Source organism: Arvicanthis niloticus, chromosome 10, assembly GCF_011762505.2.
Source record: "Arvicanthis niloticus isolate mArvNil1 chromosome 10, mArvNil1.pat.X, whole genome shotgun sequence".
Classification (NCBI taxonomy): domain Eukaryota; kingdom Metazoa; phylum Chordata; class Mammalia; order Rodentia; family Muridae; genus Arvicanthis; species Arvicanthis niloticus.
The window spans coordinates 49,073,096-49,092,746 of NC_047667.1; the positions used below are offsets into that span (position 1 = coordinate 49,073,096).

At 39.4% G+C, this 19,651-nt stretch overlaps 1 protein-coding gene across 5 annotated transcripts in view; it reads right to left on the minus strand.

Annotated features, from left to right (window-relative positions):
- Dnm3 (dynamin 3) overlaps positions 1 to 19,651 on the minus strand; it is a 457,535-nt gene that overhangs the window by 277,064 nt on the left and 160,820 nt on the right. For all 5 annotated transcript variants that reach the window (XM_076941476.1, XM_034513132.2, XM_034513130.2 and 2 more), the window contains exons 11-12: positions 12,485 to 12,571; positions 4,361 to 4,431 (exon numbers count right to left, since the gene is read on the minus strand). In XM_076941476.1, the coding sequence (XP_076797591.1) occupies positions 4,361 to 4,431; positions 12,485 to 12,571 (158 nt within the window). The remainder of the gene's footprint in view (positions 1 to 4,360; positions 4,432 to 12,484; positions 12,572 to 19,651) is intronic.

The following is a 19,651-nucleotide window of genomic DNA, read 5'->3' on the forward strand; positions in this document are numbered from 1 at the left end:
ATATTTTCATCTGAAATGTTGAACTTTTAGGTTCAGAAATTATATTGTTGAAATACCAAGTTTTAGAAGTCAGGAAATTCCAAGGCCAGCCTTCAGCAGAGCTTACTGAGGCTTATTGCACATGGCACATATTTTATGCCCCACAGTTAACAAACAACTGTGAGGTGGAGAAGAAAACCATTCAGTGGAGAATAGATTCTGTTGCAGAAAGAACCCTGAGATGTCCTAATCACTAATCTATAAGTAAAGATTCTGTTAGTCTAATTTTAGCATTTGTTTTTCCTTAAAAAACATACAAAAAACCTTTTAGATCAAAAAGTCAGCTCCATTGCAAACATTGCACGTGCCTACATATGTTGCTGCCCCACAAACCTGAGGGCTGGTACTCTCGTGATAATTCACTGAAACTCTGAGGAACCAGAAGCCTATTTTCTTCAGTCCTAGACTTTTCTTTTCTATCTTTGGAACTAAGAAATACTTACATAATTATCTTCAAATATGGCTTGGTTTTTCTTCCTTGATGGAAACAGCACTCCTGCCAACTTTAAAATTTATAGCTACAACCATATTTTTTTAATTTTTAAAAGCACAGAAAATACCACAATCCTTCAAAGTGATTTTGAAATGACCATTTCCCCATCTTCATGATTACCTCACATCACACTGAAATGGAAAGAACATTTACCTTTGATTCTTAGCGCAAAACACTATCTTTGATGGCATTACTAGAAAAACAAGGGACGGGATAAACAGGGGCTATTTAAATCTGATCAAGCGTGCTGTGTGCGTGTATTGAACTAGCGTGCTGAGATCCATTACTACGTAGTTAACGCATATTAATGAAAAATTAAGTATTGTCTTTGGAGTAATGAAATTAGCACCTAAAACATATTCCGGAGGCAATCATACATAAGTTATTATAAACTTAAATACAAAATAAAACCATATGGCTGGGGAGCTATTCAGTGGGCAACTGTACTGCCATGCAAGCTCGGGGACTTCAGTTCAAATCCTCAGCCACCTCACACAACCACTCATGGCTGTAGGTGCCAGTAACCCCAGCACTGGGAGTCAACAACAGATGATGAGTCCCTGGAACTCACTGGTCAGCCAGCCTAGCAGAAATGGTAAGCTCCCAGTTCAGACACCAAGTCTGAAAAAAGAGTAAGTCACAGAGTGATAGAAGACAGACAAGTTCATCCTCTGGCATTGCATATGTGTGCATGGGCACATGGTCCCACATGTACACAATACACTATATGCCACATATATACATACAGACATGTACTACACACACACATTTTAAAAAAGAACGGTGAGTCTTGTGATCAAGTTATTTTGTTTTTATGTATGGGAAGGGAAAGCCAGGAGAGGAGAACAGGACAGACAGAGAAGTAGAGGAGGGAGGCAGAGAGAATGATAGAAGGGGCAGAAGAGAGGGAAGGAGAGAGAGAAGATACATATAGAGAAAAACTTAACTTGACAGACTATACCATAGTTTTCTAACACATTTCCATCTAATTTCTAATTTCATTGATTTATCATCTGACAATTCTCAGAGGGACATAAGATAGAGGCTATTCCCTGCTCTGTTTGTTAAATCAGTAAGAGGAAGGGAAAAAAAACAAAAAAACAAAAACAAACAAACAAACAAACAAACAAAAAAAACGGCCCAGCTGCTGTCTCCCAGACCAGTTCTTTAAAAGAAAGTTTGGGGGAGAACCATGCAGCATTCCAATCTCCTGGGAAAGTTTTAACAACACTTCTTCTTTTCCCTCAACAAAATACAGCCTAACTCGCTGGCAAGCGGAACCCCTGGATCACAGAGACGCCGTACCAAAGAAAACCTAAAAATCATTATAATAATGTATCCCTGCAGCCTCTGGGGCAAAATATACTAAAATTTATTGGAAAAATATATAAACTCTAGCCTATCAAAAGAAAGAAAGTAAAGAACAGAGAGTGATTGGTAGATTGAAAGACAGAGAAGTAGGTAGGTAGGTGGGTGGGTAAGTAGGCGGGCAGGTGGGTTAATAGGTAGATGGGTAGGTGGGTAGGTAGGTGGGTGGGTAGGTAGGTAGCCTTTGATCTGGGAAAAGGGGGTAAAACTAGATAGGGTTGCACACACCTATAATCTCAGTGCTGGTGAAGCAGAGGCAGGAAGATCAAGAGTGCAAGTCTATCTTTGGCTACATAAAGAGTCTGAGGCTAACATGGACTAAATGAGACCATATCTCAAGGAGGGGAAAAAAACCCCACAATGTTCAGTAAAGTTTAAATTGTAACAATGGTTCTGTGATACTTTTTTTTTTTTTTTTTTTTTTTTTTTTTTTTGGTTTTTCAAGACAGGGTTTTTCTGTATAGCCTTGGCTGTCCTGGAACTCACTCTGTAGACCAGGCTGGCCTCGAACTCAGAAATCCGCCTGCCTCTGCCTCCCAAGTGCTGGGATTAAAGGCGTGCGCCACCACCGCCCGGCTTCTGTGATACTTTTAAGCCTTGAGTCTTTCCAAAAGGCATTGGTCCATCTTCTTGACTTGGGGTATGCCTTGAGGTAGCAACATAACAACCTTTTCGTTTTTGGCATACTGCATCTAGCTTACTTACATAGATACCACATGTTTGTAAGATCCTAACTGGTGTTTTCCCATCTCAGAAACCAACATCTAAGGCAGCATTCCTGCTATTTCTAATGATGTAAAGTTAACATTCATCTTTTAAACTCCTCAGAGAAGCCAGTGAGACAATTGAAGAGTTTGCCCTTTTAAGGTCTTACATACCTGTCCCCCTGTAAGGCAGTTGATCATTTCTCTGTCTTTATCTCTCCACTATTTGAATTAGAACAGAGCTGCCTGGGGTTGACTGACTGAAGGGAGAACTGAGAAATTCTCAGATCTCCTTCTAGACCAAGGAGGGTGACATACATTCTGAAGGCTAAGTGATTTTACAGAATGAAATGAAAAGAAAATGGGGAGGACCCATGGGACCAAAAGGGAGAGCACAGGTCTACAGGAAAGGCTCATGTGGTAGACACACATAAAAGTAGGAGTGGCCAGTGTAGCTGAAAGGACAACTGGGTAAGGAAACATGTTTATCACATAGCTCTGAAATGTTCACCCGTATCAGGCTGATAAGAATGGCCAGGAAACAGGAAACTGTAAGAGCCACTGGATGAAGAACGACTGACACCATTACTTCAGCCATGAAAGCTACAGCTTAAATTAGATTGAGATGCTTTCCTTTGGGTAATTGAGATTCTCCTGCCTAAAATGAACCTACAAATCTCCTGGGCCACTACTTAGTTTAGATCACATGGTCTGTGTGTGTTTCTTCTAATTCTAGGTGTAATAAAATAAATTGGGTTGATACTCTTGTGTGTCTTATTTTCCTTTGTCCCTGTTCTTGGATACGCAATTTAAGTAAAAGCACATAAACTCTTTCATTTTATACTTAATATAAAATAGGCTCTACTTTGTACTCTTTAGGTTGTAACAACTTGCTTGCCATCTTAGAGCTAGAATAGAGATTTTTAAAACATAACAAATATTGGTACCATTGACAAGCAAAAAAAAATTAGCAAATTCAGAATCTTAAAATGTAACATAATGAACAACTATCTGTATGCATGACCTGTGAAGAATAGTAATATATAAATGAGGGTATGTAAATCATATGTATTTTATAAAAAGTAGTATGGTCAATCCAACAGATCACATCTGAATTTTAAAAGAAATTTTAAGGCTCCTTTATTGTGGTATAGGGAAGTCCAAACAGCTTACTATTTTGGATCTTATGGGTTGTTTGTTTGCATTTTTTTATATGGCTTGGTCTATTGCATTTTGAGACAGGCTCTGACTCTGGAGCTCAAGCTGGTAGAATCCAGCTCACAACAATCCTCCTGACTCAACCTTCCAAATGCTATGATTACAAATGGGAACCACCACACCCACCTTGAAGTGTAGTTGATATTATTTGATATAGGATACATTTTGAATTGTATTTGGTATTAATAGAAGAAAGAATATTACCCTAAAATTTTAATGTGTGATTATTGTTACTCATCTATGGTACTTCAAGTACAAACTGAAGAAGATCATTTTCCAAAAATAATAAGTATTGAAGACACATGACTGTACAAGAGACCCAACTACCGTGTTTTCTCAAGAGAATAATAAATTCCCCTGCTCCATAATTACGAAGCTCTACGGTAGATGGACTCAGAATTACCCTGACCCAGACTATCCTTTCAAAACAAAGTATTGCTGTGGTAGAAATTAATAACGTGTGGTTTTTTTTTTTTTTTTAAAAAAAAAAAACAAACCAACAGTAGGAACACATACGACGATCAGTTATCTCACGTACTTTGCAAAGCCGATGAAGTCCTCATGATTGGTGTTAATGTAAGAGACTTGAATGTCAATCAATAGCAGGACCTAAAAGACAGAGAGAATCGCTGTCACGATGACCCATCTTTGAAATTCTCATAAATTAAATTCAGTCATTGCTTGTGTTATTTATCAGTATTTGGTTTTTAAAAGTGATCTTTTGCTTAAAAGAACACAAAGGTTTTTCCCTTTTGGAGTCCTTTGCACTCTAACTATGTTAGTTAAAACACTATGTGGCGGGTAAATCAGAGTATCATGTGATGAGAATAGCATTGTAGTTTACAGACAGGTTCTGCTCGCTGCCATAGCACAAAACCTAGGATTATTCTGTTCTTCTAAAGCAGAGGCTTTGTTCTAAGAAAGGCAGGTGTATATAAGCAATATTACTCTTTGGTTTTCTTAGCCTTTTCCATCTCTTTCTTTTTTTAAGACCTCATTAATTTATTTATTCACTTTGCATCCTGATTACAATCCCCCTTACTCCTCTCAGTCCACCCTCACAAATCCCTCCCCCCATTACACCATGATTTGATTCTAGAATACACAGGCACTATACATCACTGTAACACCTATTGTATGTGTTTGCCACAAATGTAATGAATTGTTTGCATCACCTTTTGGTTTGGTGATTTTTCTCAACAGTAGTAGGTACAGTCTTCAGCCATACCACCCTAAATGCATCCAATGTCTTTAGAAGCAGGGACAATGTTTGTTTTATTCCTCTTACCCCCAGAACTGAGCATGACATGTAAAATAGATGGCAAATAAATGCTTGTGGTTTTAGGGTTTTTTAAAAACTATCTATGAAGCTAAAAGAATGGTATGTTTTAATGTGAGCAATCTCTTTCCATATAATTAGTACATGGCCAGTTATGGCCGTATTAGTACGTAGTACCCAGTACCTAACACCGTGGGCCCTGAGGCTTTGCTTTTGTGACTAATCTCAAGTAGTCATGTGACCAGATCTTGCTGAGAATTACAAAGGGGCCTGACAAAGATGGATTTTAAACATCACTCTGGGTCTATTCTGCTACTCAAAAATTAAGCTAGAGCCCAGGGACTGTTAGGCCAGCAACGTTGTTATGTTCATGAAAAAAAAAATTCCATATCAGACACAAACTGATTTTATCTCTTGAAAACTACTGAGGAATGATTATTAATTTACCTATAGTGTTACCTCTATTCACCCACAAATCAAGTAAGATTCTCCTAGATATTATATTCTCCAGACATATTTGCCAAGATTCCACACCTATAAAGTATAACATTTAAGTACAAATAAATTATTCTGCCATAGAGAGTGAAATATCCACATATTTACCAGCATAACCCACAGCTACTGTGAGCACCCTGGGCAGAGATACACAGTAACTTGGACTGCAGTTTGGAAAAGAGTAGAAAAATAAAAGCCATGGTTCTTCTCATTCATATTCCTGGAAATTGGGAGTCTGGGTTCACTCCAGGATAACGGCCAGGTTGCATGTGGGGGATGAAGAAAACGGTACATTTTTTTCCTCACTTTTTTTCCTTCACTTTCTCAGAGTTTCTCTCTGTGGTTTTACCCAGTTACTGAATAATGCTTAAAGAAAAACAAATCTGCTCCTTAGAGCAGCAGTGACTCACAAAGACAACTGCTTTGACATGCAGTTGGGCGTATAGAAACAGCTAGAAGACTAGCTGGTGCATAAGATGTTTTAAAGACCTTTAAGAACAAAACTTACAGATTTATGAGTTCTTGTGTTTAATTTGAGGATTCCTTCCCCACCCTCAATGTTTCCTGGGCAGGAGTGGTTAATACTTCCATTAAAAATTTTTTTTAAAGAAAGTAGATGGTAGGAATATCTCAAAGTATTACAGAGACATGGAGACTTGAGGGAATGGGGTGCTCTCATGAGATATTTCAACAGCACAGAGGCTCAAGACAGCACATAGCCCAGCGTGTAAATGGGTGTCTATCCAAATGGCATGATTATGATTCCAAAATGTGTTTCTCCTGTTAAACCTAAACTGGGAGAGACCACAAACTCCTAGAGATAGTGACTGAATATCAGAACAGGCACTCAGGTTATTCTTTTAAGAGGAAAACTTGAAACTAGACAGAGGGTTCAATGGTTAAGAGCACTTGCTGCATAATCATGAAGACTGGTATCTGGATCCCAGTACCCATAATTAGCTGGGAACCCAACATATGCCTGTAACCCAGCTTGAAGGGGGTGGGGGGTCACTGATGCTTGTTGCCTTCTAGCCTAGCCAAGAAAGCATTAGTCCAATGGTTCTCAACTTTCCCAATGTTATGACCCTTTAATACAGTTCCTCATGCTGTGGTGACTCCCCCCACCCCCAACCATTTTATTGATACTTCGTAGCTGTAATTTTCTACTGTTATAGATCATAATGTAAACATCTGATATGCAGGGTATCTGATAAGCAACCACTGTGAGAGGGTCATTCAACCCTAAAGGGGTCATGGCCCACAGGTTGAGAACCACTGCACTAGCCTCCTATTCAGAAACTTCTGAAAGTCTTGTAAAGGTCTAAAGATGAACCTCTGAAGAACAAGTAGAGAGTAATACATTAGAATATTTAATTCTCCCCTCTAGTCTCTGCGTAAATGCAGATAGATATTCACATACTTGTACACACACTTGCATATATACTCACACATGTGCTTATACACTCTCACATATAAGCAAGTAAGTAAATAAGTAAATAAATAAATAAATACTTTTAAAAAAGAGTGAGACACCTATCCCATCTCTAAACTCCCTCATGGAGAATGGATTAACTAGTACATCAGAGACACAGATGGAAGGTTCCCCTGAAGTAAGAACAGGCCATGGTTTCCCACCTTTCCCATGCCTCAAGAAGTGAATAACAGCTCAAGTTAATTCTATGGTTTTAACCTGAAAATGCTACTCACACAATCATGCTTCAAATCTTTGCCCTTATTTCATGGTGCTATTGGGGAAGTTCTGGAACCTTGCTGTAGAACTAGCTGGCAGGAGTCACTAGGGGTGGGCCCTTGACAGTTATAACCAACCCTGGGTCCAGTTTCACTCCTCGCTTCCTGGTTTGTTAACATGTGAACAGACTCGGCCCCATGCTCCTGCTACCAAACTGTGAGGCTTCCCCATATCTTCCCATCATGATGAACTGGAACCCATTGAAACTAACCTATCCCTTCCTTAGGTTGTTCATTCAGATGCTGTAGTCTCGATAATGCAAAAGTAATGAGCACAGATAGGTACTAGGGACATACAGTCATTGTGACTCAACTGACCATGTAGTTCCTCAACCTTTGGGGCTGGTTTGCAGGAGGGATTTGAAAATATAGAGATACGGGATTTTTAAAAAATCTTCAAATGTTTTACACTGTATGATTATTATATTCGAGCAAAGAATTTGTCTATGTTTGGCCTGTGTCTTGAAAATTTTAAGGCTGAATTAAAAAATGGACCAATTGATTATTTAATGAGGGAACGAGACAGCATAGAATTCAGGCATGTGGTATGGTTTATTGCTAGCTGCTTTTAGTAAGATTCACAGAAAGAATCATGAGCAAGAAAAGCAAAACATGTGACAAAATGCTTTGGAGGAAGGAGATGAGCTCACTTACATTGGCAGATAAACAGCTGTCGCTGTTAAAGTCTTTAGAGCCCTTAGAGAAAATCCAAGTGCTTGCACAAGATAACAGTAGAGCCTCAAGAATATTTTGGGTATTGGTCAGATCCCACCCATCAGAGATCCCATCTATAAAACTTCAAACTCAAGAATACTTCTCCTTGATAAACAGCGATCACCTCCAGACCATCCTGCTCACAAAGGGCCACATTCGAAAGTGTTCCCCAGATTCAGCCACCTAGGTGACCAGAGGTCACTACAACCACAGCCGAAGAGAGTCTGACGACTCTTCAGGCCAGATGGTACACCTTGGCATTGTCCTTAAAATGCTGCAGTTTGGGTTTGAAATGTCTCCCATGGACTTATGCTTAGAATGCTTGTTCCCCAGATAATGGTGCTATTGTGGAAGACTGCTGAAACTTTGGAGGTGGATCCTGGCTGGAAAGAGTGTGTCACCTTGGGTGAATCTTTGAAAGTTATGACCATGTGTTGTGCAGCGCTGCCCTCTGAGCGAAACCACTGCGTTTTCAGAATTTAGGTTGTGCCTGCTCACCAAAGATCATTACAGCTGGGTTTGTTGACTATTGGCTTTCCCTCTTAGAAGGATGGTGGGGAGAGTCATAGGTACCCTACCTGAGTATCCTGCCAACCCTTCCAATCAGTTGTATGCAACTCTGAACTAATTGCACATGGCCTTTTATTCAGTTCCTCATGTTGTGGTGATGCCCAACCACAAAATTCTTTTTGTTGCTACTTCATAATTGTAATTTTTTCTATTGTAATATAAATGTCTATGTTTTTCGATGGCCTTAGATGACCCCTGTGAAAGGGTCATTCAACCTCAAAGGGGTCATGATCCATAGTTTGAGAACCACTGGGCTAAAGGCTACATCTAGGGAAGGGTTAGGGGACAGGACTCCATCTATGCAACCATGGAGGCGTCACCATCCACAATGGGTAAAGACCTTCTATAGTGGCTGCTTTAAGGTTACCCATTCTCCTGCCTAAAGCTACTGAGCCACTACTCTGTAAGAAAGCCTAATAAACTCACTGGTTCCCCAGAGTGAACTTTGGTAGAATTGTAACTTGGTTTGTCATTGGGACTGTAGGTGGAGGGGGGAGTGAACAATACAAGTTTCCTCCCTTGAGTTGTTTCTGTTGTGTATTATGTTCACAGTGATGCAAAGGTAAGTAGCCAGAACAAAGAGCTGTGTGTGGATTACTTCACTTCATCTTTACAAATGCCCACAAGTTAAAACTGCTATTGTTTAGCCCACAGGGTGAGGAAATTGACAGAAATGTGTATGTATGTATGTATGTATGTATGTATGTATGTATGTATATGAAGAATGCAAATTGGGATACCAAAACAACTCATCAGGTAAAAACTCTTGCCATCAAGACTGAACTTGATCTTTACAACGAACATAATGGAAAGAACTGATTATCACAGATTGTCTTCTGACATATGTCATGGCAAACATGCACCCACATGCACACATGCACACAAGTACACATGCACACACACATGCACACAAGCACACGTGCACACACACATGCACATAGTAAGTAGTTTAAAAGAATGCAAATAACTTATAAGGTGTTACATAGAAAGTAAGAGAGCTTGGACTTGATGTCCACATAGTTTAAGCTCAGAGTCCACTATCTTAACAACAATTAGAGCTCCAGTGTCATAAGGGGTGAGCCTGGCATACTTCACAACAATGACACAGGGACTCTCCTTGACTCAACCATAGCCTTTTTGAATCATAATCACTACAGTCACCCTAGACTACACCCCCCACACTCTCACGTAGCTTCTCAGCATGTTATAAATACACAAAATACACAGCACTATCAGGCAGCTAGTCTTATTAGGACCAGACTCCAATGTCAATACTGTGTCTGACTCTTTGATGTTTGCATAGCATAAGGTAAGCATATTGCAGTCAGAGTAGTGCCTTTTGTCCTGGTCACTTTAGAAGCTTATGTCTTCTGATGTAAATCCTTAGCTCCACCTTATGGCACTGCAAGCCAGGACATGCTCCAGTCAGAAAATCTGGTATAAACTTAAGTCTGTGTAGTCACCGATCTGTCTGCTCAGTCTTCCATTTCATGAACTTTGGGGTTGGCTCTTAGACACTAAGACCTGGTTATTCCAGAACAAATGTTGAACTGAACATGTCATTTGAGCAAAACAGAAAAAGAAATGAAAGAATGAAAAGAGTCAATGTGAAAATGTCAACACCTGACCTATGTAAAGTCACAAAAATGGTTAAAACAATATATTGCTTTTTTCTCAATATTGTTTTTCCTTAGGATCCCATGAATTAAGTTTAAATACTATCATTTGAATACTAAATGATAAAAACACAAGTTATAGTAGTATCTTATTTATTTATGATCACATGTATAGTTGATTCCTTTGGGATCAGGTCTGCAATGAGTAGTTTTCACTGTCAACTTGACATAACCTCATGTCACCCAGAGAGAGAGTCTCAGTGAAGGACTATATATATCAGGTTGTCCTGTGGCCATGTCTGTGAGGGATTTATTTCTTGGTTATTGGAGGTGGAAAGACTCACTCTGAGCATGGACATTTCAGAGTTGGGGTCCTGATCAGATTAGTGAGACTGAGCAAGGAAGAGACACATAGCCATTTCTCTGTCTCCTTGACTGTGGTCATGATGTAACAAGCTGCTTCCAGTCCCAGGCACCTTGGGAGTTCTGCAGTGATAAGACTATTGGCTGGAACTGTAAGCCAAAAGAAATCCTTTCTCTCCTGAGCTGCTTTTCAATTGGCTTATTTTAACACAGCAAAGTAAATGAAATTGGGACATGCCTTCATGTAGCCCAGCCTAGCCTTGAACTGGCTGCATAATAGAGAATGAACTTGAATTCCTAATTCTCTTGTCTCTGCTTCCTAAGTGCTGCAATTACAGGCATGTGCATTAGATTTTATTGGTTCATTACATGGGGAGAGGGAACCTCTAGCTTGGGACTATATATCTGGTCCCTGGCTTCGTTTCACTGGCTCGTGAGTTAATGCTGGCTAAGTTACAATACCTCTATTCTCTGCTTTGGGCTGCTCTCCAAGATTGTAAAAGTTGGAAAACAAGTGGAAATTATAAATAGTGGGGCAGTTAATTTTCAAAGCACACTGATAAAAAGTAGTAACAATGAGTCCTGAGCTTAAGCAGAAAAATGGTTTTCACTGGGGTCTCTCGCAAATGTCACAGCCTGCTAAGCTTCTGACACTGTCCCCTCAACTTCCTGCTTCCACCTCCCCCCATCTGCACTGACTATTCGAGAGCCATGTCTCTCTTCTTGTGATTTCTACTCTTTAGTTTTCCTCCTCATTTTCTTTTTGTTCCTTTCCTCTACTCATCTGACCATCACAAAACTCTTGGAATACTTTCAGAGGCACTCAGAGACCATATAGAATGGCATCCCAGTTCTGCCCAGGGGGAAAACCACAAACAACAGTTCTAAGAGGTGATTTTCACAAGAACATGCTGTTATTTGAGAGAGAACACATGGCCTAAGTCCAGTGTTTCCTCCACACGATGCTTGCAGCTGTGTCGTGGAGGGACGTTTGAAAGCCAGTATTTTCCACTATCGTGTTGATAAGTAACTAAGAAAAAGCCATCTTGACATAAGAATTTGTTATTCTTTTCTCAAATAAGCATCCTCCCTTAAAAATAATCTTTCCGAGGCAGAGAGCTAGGGTTAGAAGATGCTTTCAAGGCCATGCCTTACAAGCCATGTGAATTTGCAAGATGGTTCTGAATACTTAAAAGATTCATTCCTAAACATCTTCCTTCAATGTACATTTCACAGGAAAGTTCATAGCAACCTATAAGTAAAACATTAAGCACTGGAACACATATGCACACCTACTAATATGTGAAAATCCATATAAAAGAAAAAATTCATTATGTTTCTGGATTCCTGGTTATCTATGAGCTCTGTGTGTGTGTGTGTGTGTGTGTGTATATATATATATACATATATATATATACATATATATATCATATATATGTATATATATACATATATATGATATGTATATGATGATCATAGAAGGTGAAGGGGAAAATAAGAGAGCTTACTATTTGGGAGACAAGTTGTTGATTTGTTCACTGAGACACAGTCTTATATTGCAGCTCATGCTGGTCTCAGACTTGCAGCAATCCCTCTGCCTCTGCCTCTCAAGAGCTGAAATTGTGTGTGAACCCCTATACTTGGCTCTGAAATTCTACTATTGATTTAAAACGGTTAAGACTTCTAGATTGGATTCTTGTTTATATTTTAGCATGCATGAGGTATCAGTATAGTAGTAACATATATAATTTATAAAAGGTAAATATGAAGTTGTTATATGCTTCACTGTTCTGTCATGGAGGACTAAAGCCAACACCTTGGTAAAATCCTTCCACTCCCCACAAAGGACCCGGCCACCAGGCAAGGTCTCACTCACCTGGTCCTTTGTCCTCCCTTCTCGCTCACGGATGTGGTTAGCAACAATCCTTTCTGTTTCTTCACAAAGTCTGGGGAAGTTTGCCAGCTGTCAAGAAAACACGTCTGGGTATTAATACCACACAAAGATTGTACCACAGAAACAGAAACAGAGAAGTGTGGTGTTATTGCAGAGGCTGCTCTTTCTGAGAGCAAAAGAGAGACATGAACTTCTGAAGGAGAAAAACCCAGCAGCCCTGTTAACTATGAGGAGACGCCGCAAACCCAGCACAGCTGTTCTCTAGAAATAAAGCAGAAACTCAGTGTCCTGGATAGATTATTATCAACTGGACAAATGCTGAAGTTATTTGGGAAAGGGGCTCTTAATATAGAAAATACCTGTGTAAGATTTGCCTGCAGGCAACTGAGTAGTGCATTTCTTAATTAATGATTGATGTGTGAGCCCAGCCCATTGTGGGCGGGTTCACGCATGGGCAGTTACTTTGTGGGTATATAAGAAAGCAGGCTGATCCAGTCATGGGGAGCAAGCCAGTAAGCAGCACTTCTCCATGGTTTTGTTCCAATTCCTGCCTCCAGGTTCCTGCCTTGATTGAGTTCCTGCCCTGACTTCCTTCAGTGATGGCCTATAATGTGAAAGTATAAGCTGAAACAAACACTTTTCCCTACAAGCTGCTTTTGGTCATGGCTTTTTACCACAGCAAATGAAACCCTAAGGCTCCAGGCAAACGCATAGAGGTTTGTCAAGACATTTTGGCTATTGAAAGAAACAGTGGCTTTGACAGAGACAGAAATATAAGGCAATAGAAGAGAGTGGACAGGCAGATAGCTATTCCAAGTAAATGATGAATTTCAATTATAAGAAAACATGTACATCTTAATAGTAACAAAATAGCACAATACACATGGGCAAAAACAAGATTCGAGTAGTAAATATGTAGCAGTCCATAGGGTGAGGAAAACATTAAACTGACTTAGTGATGCTGCAGAGGAAAACGGTAGATACTATGTTGTCAAGTTGCTGCTATTATTTTTGTAAGACAACAGGTGAAGTTAGACTAAGACCCATGTGGTTTAGCTGAGAGTCAGTGAAGGAAGACTCCCTGAGGAAAATGTTGGAAATATTTGTCAAGAACTTCAAATTATACACAATGTCCCTTTTTGCCTTTGTGTCTGTCTCTCTCTCTCTTTCACACACACAAACACACACATACACACATTTTAATATAACAACCTGCCAGAACCCAAGATAAAATCATAAAGACTTTTATTTCAAAATTAGTCAGAATGTCAAGATGAGACAAACAGGAACTTAATCCCTAAGTATCCAATGATAGTAAACAAATCAAAGTGGACCCGCTTATAAGTGGCCATTACAAATTATGTTTGTAATTAATGTATTTATTTGAACTTATTTTTGTATATGTATGTATGCTTATGTGACTAACTGTATGTACTTATGCATGGATGGGTATGTTCACACCTGAACATGCCTGGAGGCTAGAACAGAGAGTCGGTGCCTTTTCAGTAACTCTTCCCATTTCTTTGAAGCAAACTGACTCCCTGAACCTAGGGCTTACTCTTGGCTAGACTGGAAGCCAGTGAGCTGCAGCAAGTCTCTATAGTCCTCAGAGCTGGGGTTTCAAACATTTGCAAGTCTACTGTCTATGAACAGAGAAAGCTGAGCAAACGTGATATAATACTAACAGTAGCGACTATTTTAAATATATATATATATATATATTTATATATATAATATATATACATTTACTCCTTTGCAGAGGTTTCTATAGTAGAGTCATTTATACAGCTATCAAAAAATACAGAAAGCCAACTATTTCCATAACCTAGTAAGAAAAATCACTTGCTGTACAAGCATGGAGACCAAGTCTGATGTCTTGGAAACATGTGTAAAAAACAAAATCCATGTGTGGCTACACATGTGTTATCTCATTCCTGAGAAGGTTGAAAAAGGAGGGGCTCTGAGCCTCATTGGCCAGTAAGGGCAGACTACATGACAAGTCCCAGGCCAATAAGAGATCCTGTCTCAAAAAAATAAAGTGGGCAGTATCTGAGGTTGTCCTCTGACCTCTCCATATATGCATACCATATATGCATGAACACACACAGGGGGGGGGGATGTGACAGAGAGATAGACAAAATGAGACAGAGAAGTACTAATTCATTCTTATCTGAATCTTGAGATGTATACTTTTTTAAAATCTTACTTCATGGGTTATTGGCAAGATACAAGTAAATTTCCCATTTCAGAAACACTCTATCAGAGAGCCTATCAGCCAAACCATCCTCTGACACTTTGAGAATGCTATAGCATATCTTTTATGAGGCTTATAATCAAAGAAAAAGAGGCCATCAGTTTGAGAGGGAACAAAGGAGAGTGGTGGAGAGCTAAGAGAGAAGAAAGGGAAGGGTATTGTATTCATGTACACATGTGTATTTGTGCATGTATACATGTGTGCATGTGTATGTGTGCATGCATGTATGTGTGTGCTCATCTTTCTAAGCTTGCTACCCACTGAGCACAATTTTATCATGAGAGCAGCATGTAGTTTTGTACCAACAACTGACACAAAACAAATATACTAAATTAATTATAAGGAAACAAAACAAAAAACTGAAAAGGAAAAAAAGAAAGAAGGAAAGAAAGAAAGAAAGAAAACAGAAAGAAAGAAAGAAAGAAAGAAAGAAAGAAAGAAGAAAAGAAAGAAAGAAAACAGAAAGAAGAAAAGAAAGAAAGAAGAAAAGAAAGAAAGAAAACAGAAAGAAAGAAAGAAAGAAAGAAAGAAAGAAAGAAAGAAAGAAAGAAAGAAAAGCCCTGACCTCACATGTGTATGGGGATGGGGGATGGGTGGAGGACTAGAAACAAGACCAGGCAACACTAGCCATGAGAATCACTGAAAGACATCAATGAAACAATTACATTAGCTATGTGCCTGATCTGTAAAGAATTCTGAGGGCGTAATATGCCAAAATGTTGGTGGGTTTACACATGTGGTGCTCTAGTTTTTATGATGCACACAGGAAAGGGGGCATCAAAGTCCTCTGACATTTAAGATGATCTCTGATTGGGTTCTGATTCCTCTGTCAGCTCACTCAGTAGGAATTTCTGCATGTTTGTGTGGCTCTCCTTCCCACTCTCAAACATCCTCTGTCCTGATTGCCAGCTCTGCCTCACTGCCATATCTCTTGTTTAAGGTGCAATTACAATTTCTACAGTCATTTAAATCCTTATAACTCTTAAGGTGTTCAATTAAAAGGGTACATTGCAAAGAATTCTAATCATGTCTGCCTAAATAATGTTGATCAACAAAGCACCATATTTGGACCTCAATTCCCCATTAATTACTTATATTCTATAAATTACTCATAAGGAATCAGGGAAGGACAATTTTGCTACTGGTTATAGAAACGTTATATTTCTTGATTTGTATCATAGCAGTCACTCACTAGGCAACTGGCATCTACTGGTTCTATGCTCCCTGATGTGTCAGAGCACCTGATACTGAATCTTACCATCTGGAGTGGCTGATTAACTGCATAAATGCATAGTTACACAAGGGAAATGTTCTCAAAAAGCAAGAGAGAGAACACAAAGAAACCAATAGTTAAATCTTTCCTAAGAATGCCTCAGGATTTAATGCCCTCATAATGAGGCTGAAACTCCCAGTCACACTATACATTGATTAAATGGCAAATTAATTCCAAATTCCTTCTTGCTTAAATCACTTGACTTTTCTTAAATAATAAAGATTCAATAATGAAATAATACAACTTATCTTTTTCTCAGAATCCAACCCTTGAGTGTTTGGCTCTGAGAAAAATTTTAATTAACCATGTTCTGAGAGAAAGTAGCATTATAATGAAAAGGTACAAAACTACATCTTAATTATGCCCAATAGTTTAAGTGTTATTTAGTGTTGTGTATAATTATTTTGGGGAACCTCTATATAAAAATTTCAGTATTAACCCACATTTTTCTCTGGAGGTAAAAGAAATACTTAAGAAGTATTTCCATCCAATAAAACAAAACTCACACACTTATAAAACTTACTAAACATTAATTGATTGGATTATAGGAGGCAGGCTGTTCAGTTTGTCCTGAGATAAGCATGAGCCAGCCAATGTTTCTATGGCCTCAAGAGTAACTAGTCTGAAGCCTCAAGCAAAAACTCAGGTTGTTGGGTAATCACCACCATTATACATGTGTGGTGTCTTGCTTGATTTATTCAAGAGATAAGAAAGAAAGTGTTGTGAAGGAAGAGGAGCTGCATTTACCCACGTTCACAAAGGACTGGAAGTGAGGAGTGATTTCAGTCCAGAGTTGTGGGGAAATGGTGAGGCTCCTCCTCGTGGCACAGAAATACTTTCTGTTTTACAAATGGCATTTGGGAAATCTACAAAGCCAGTGGGGGCAAGAGAAAGGAGACAGCTCCTGGCTAACTTGGATAAAGTGAGTACCAAGCAAGAAATGTGTTAGCTGCCCTCCTCCAAGTGGGCGAATTCCAAATCGCTAAACCTCAAATGCTTTCTGCAACTGGAGGGAGAAATGATGAGGTGCATGATGGTAAAACTTTCAAACAGAGAAATAAAGAGAACTTTCATGTTATCCAGCAAATGCTAAGGAATTGAAATTTCAAGGGCCAACCTCAGATGGAATAAAGCCGAAAGGCTGTCAGTAAAAGCATGCACTTGGTCTCTGAAGGAATGCAGAAGACATTCAAACAGGTCAGAGTGGGTTGACACTGTGTCAAAACAGTACCTGAAGGTCTTAGTCGGGTTTTTGTCTCCTTTGCCACCCCGGGTTTATCTTTGGTAGACACATTAATGAGCATTTAAGTTGGAAAGGAAGAAAAAGAGAAGATGGGGGAAGAGCTAAGCATAGGGCCTAGATTTCCTACAGTATCCAATAAAAGCTTCAAACAATAACCAGCTGGATGTAGAGAAATGGAAACTCAAGTCTTTTACACAGAGTAGAAGCCACAGTGCATCGACATAGGCCACGCTGAACCTGTTCCATGTTTTGTGGCTTTTCCTTCCACCCTGCTTCAGCCATGTTGACTGTCACCTGCAACATCAACAAGATGTGATTTCAGTATCCCTCCATTTATGCATTCAAAGCTACTATTGTGGAAAAGGGACAGAATAGGGTTGGAAATAGAACTGAGCTCAATAAATCAAGCCCCCACTGTCAGAGCTTATATTCTCAGGGTCCCTTCAGTGCCTAACAACAAGAGACATATACGGGGTATAATTCACACAGGCATGCGTGCCACGAAGAAAAGAAGCGGGGTAAGATGAAGACAGGGAGAGTCTCCTGAGTATTTGGGATTGGAAAGATTATGAAATTATAGGCAGAAAATTCAAGATACTCTGCTCATAAGGCCTTCGAACACAGACCTGAAGCAAGTAAAGTTTTGATCTTTGCAGCTACCTCAAGGAACAAAAAGAAAAGCAAAGTTTCTTCTGTGCTGTGTCTTCAGCACAGTAACAAAACAAGCACAGCAGTGGAGAGAAGAGAAGGGAGAAGGTGAATTTAGAGGCAAAAGGGGAGCAAGGTTACATAGGGCATTGACACCGCAGTCAGGACTTTAGAGTTTCTTCTTTAGTTTATATGGACTCAGGGCCAGGTATTGACTGACCTAACATACCGCAGAATTGGGCATTTCTTCAAACAGTACTTTTTTATTGCAAAGTTCTTGCCTGGGTTTCTTACAGAAAACTAAAGTAAGATATCCTTTTTATGGCAAATTTTTTATTCTAAGCGGTGGGGGAGGGGGAATCAATTAATTGGTATCATACGATCCAAAAATGTGGTTTCCCAAGAGGTCATTAAATGACACAGTTGCTAAACTGTGGTCAAAAAAACAAGTTGTTCCTCCCTGTGTTTCCTGCAAAGAGCTTCAGGACCTTGAGACGATGCACCAGAGGAGAGGAATAAAGGAAGGCAGATGAAAACTGATGCCCACCAGAAAAATTCCAAAGTTGAGATGTTCCTGAGAGAGGCCAAATAGCTCATAAAGAGCTGTCATGTTATCCTGTGCCCCAGAGACAACAGTGAGAAAGTATCTGGAAGAAATACATGCCCCGGGGGGGGTGGCAGGGGAACAGCTTTGCCCTGTGGTGTTCGCACACAGAGACCCCATATGTTTTAAGCTAATATATGTTTATGTGGTATAAGGGGGAGGGAAACTTTAAAGAATTTTATATGTGAAGCAATCAATGTGAGGGGTATAAATAAAAACAAGGCTTTTAAGTATGAAACTCCAATGTAGCCAGAATAACTATCCACTTTACATTGCCTGGAGCAGTCTTATTTTACTCTCCAGATTATGGTGAAAGTATTAATAGCTCCCTTTAACTCTCAAGAATGTCCTGTGCTGAACGATAAATTATATAGTCACTTTCTCAATGCCATGTGCTCAAAGGGGTCAAATAATGAAGTGTTAGCATATGTAGCACTAATTAGAATTCTTACCTGAAAAAAGAAAACCTTTTAATTTTAATTAGACTAGGTTTAAAACAAGAGTTTGATGGTAGACGTAAGGCCAGAAGTTTTGGGTATCAAGACAAGGCATAAAGAAAGACAGGTGTTTGAACCCTGTCCATATGTCATCATTTTCGAAGAAACTATTAAAATGCTCTTTCAAAAAGAGGTGCGTATTTCTTCGGCATCAAGGAAATTTAAGAACATGCATGTTTTTCACAAGGATTTCTACAGAATCTCTCCTAGGGAGTTACAGTCATTGCAGATGGTTCTAGGGTTTGAAAGACAAATGAACACAGCTTTGTTATAAACAAACTTACTATCAGCAAGAGGGGAGAGCTTGCAGGAACAAATGAACACATACAAATTCCCACACCCCATCTCAGGCATGATGAGAGAAACAGACATAAGTTAGCAACTGGAGCGGGGAGAAAGGCGTACAGAAAGGGGCCGGGAAAGGACTCGCAAAGGCCCTCCAGGAAAGCAGTTAGGAAAAGATGAAGAGTGTCCTGGGTCTTTATAAATGACGAATGACTGAGAAAGACGGGAGAGGAAAGGGAGACATTCCAGACAAAGAGAATCACGTGTACAACTGCCAAAGACAAGAAAAATCTTAGAGGGGAGTGAACAGTGGCCGTAACCAGCAGTTTGACAATAAACATAGCT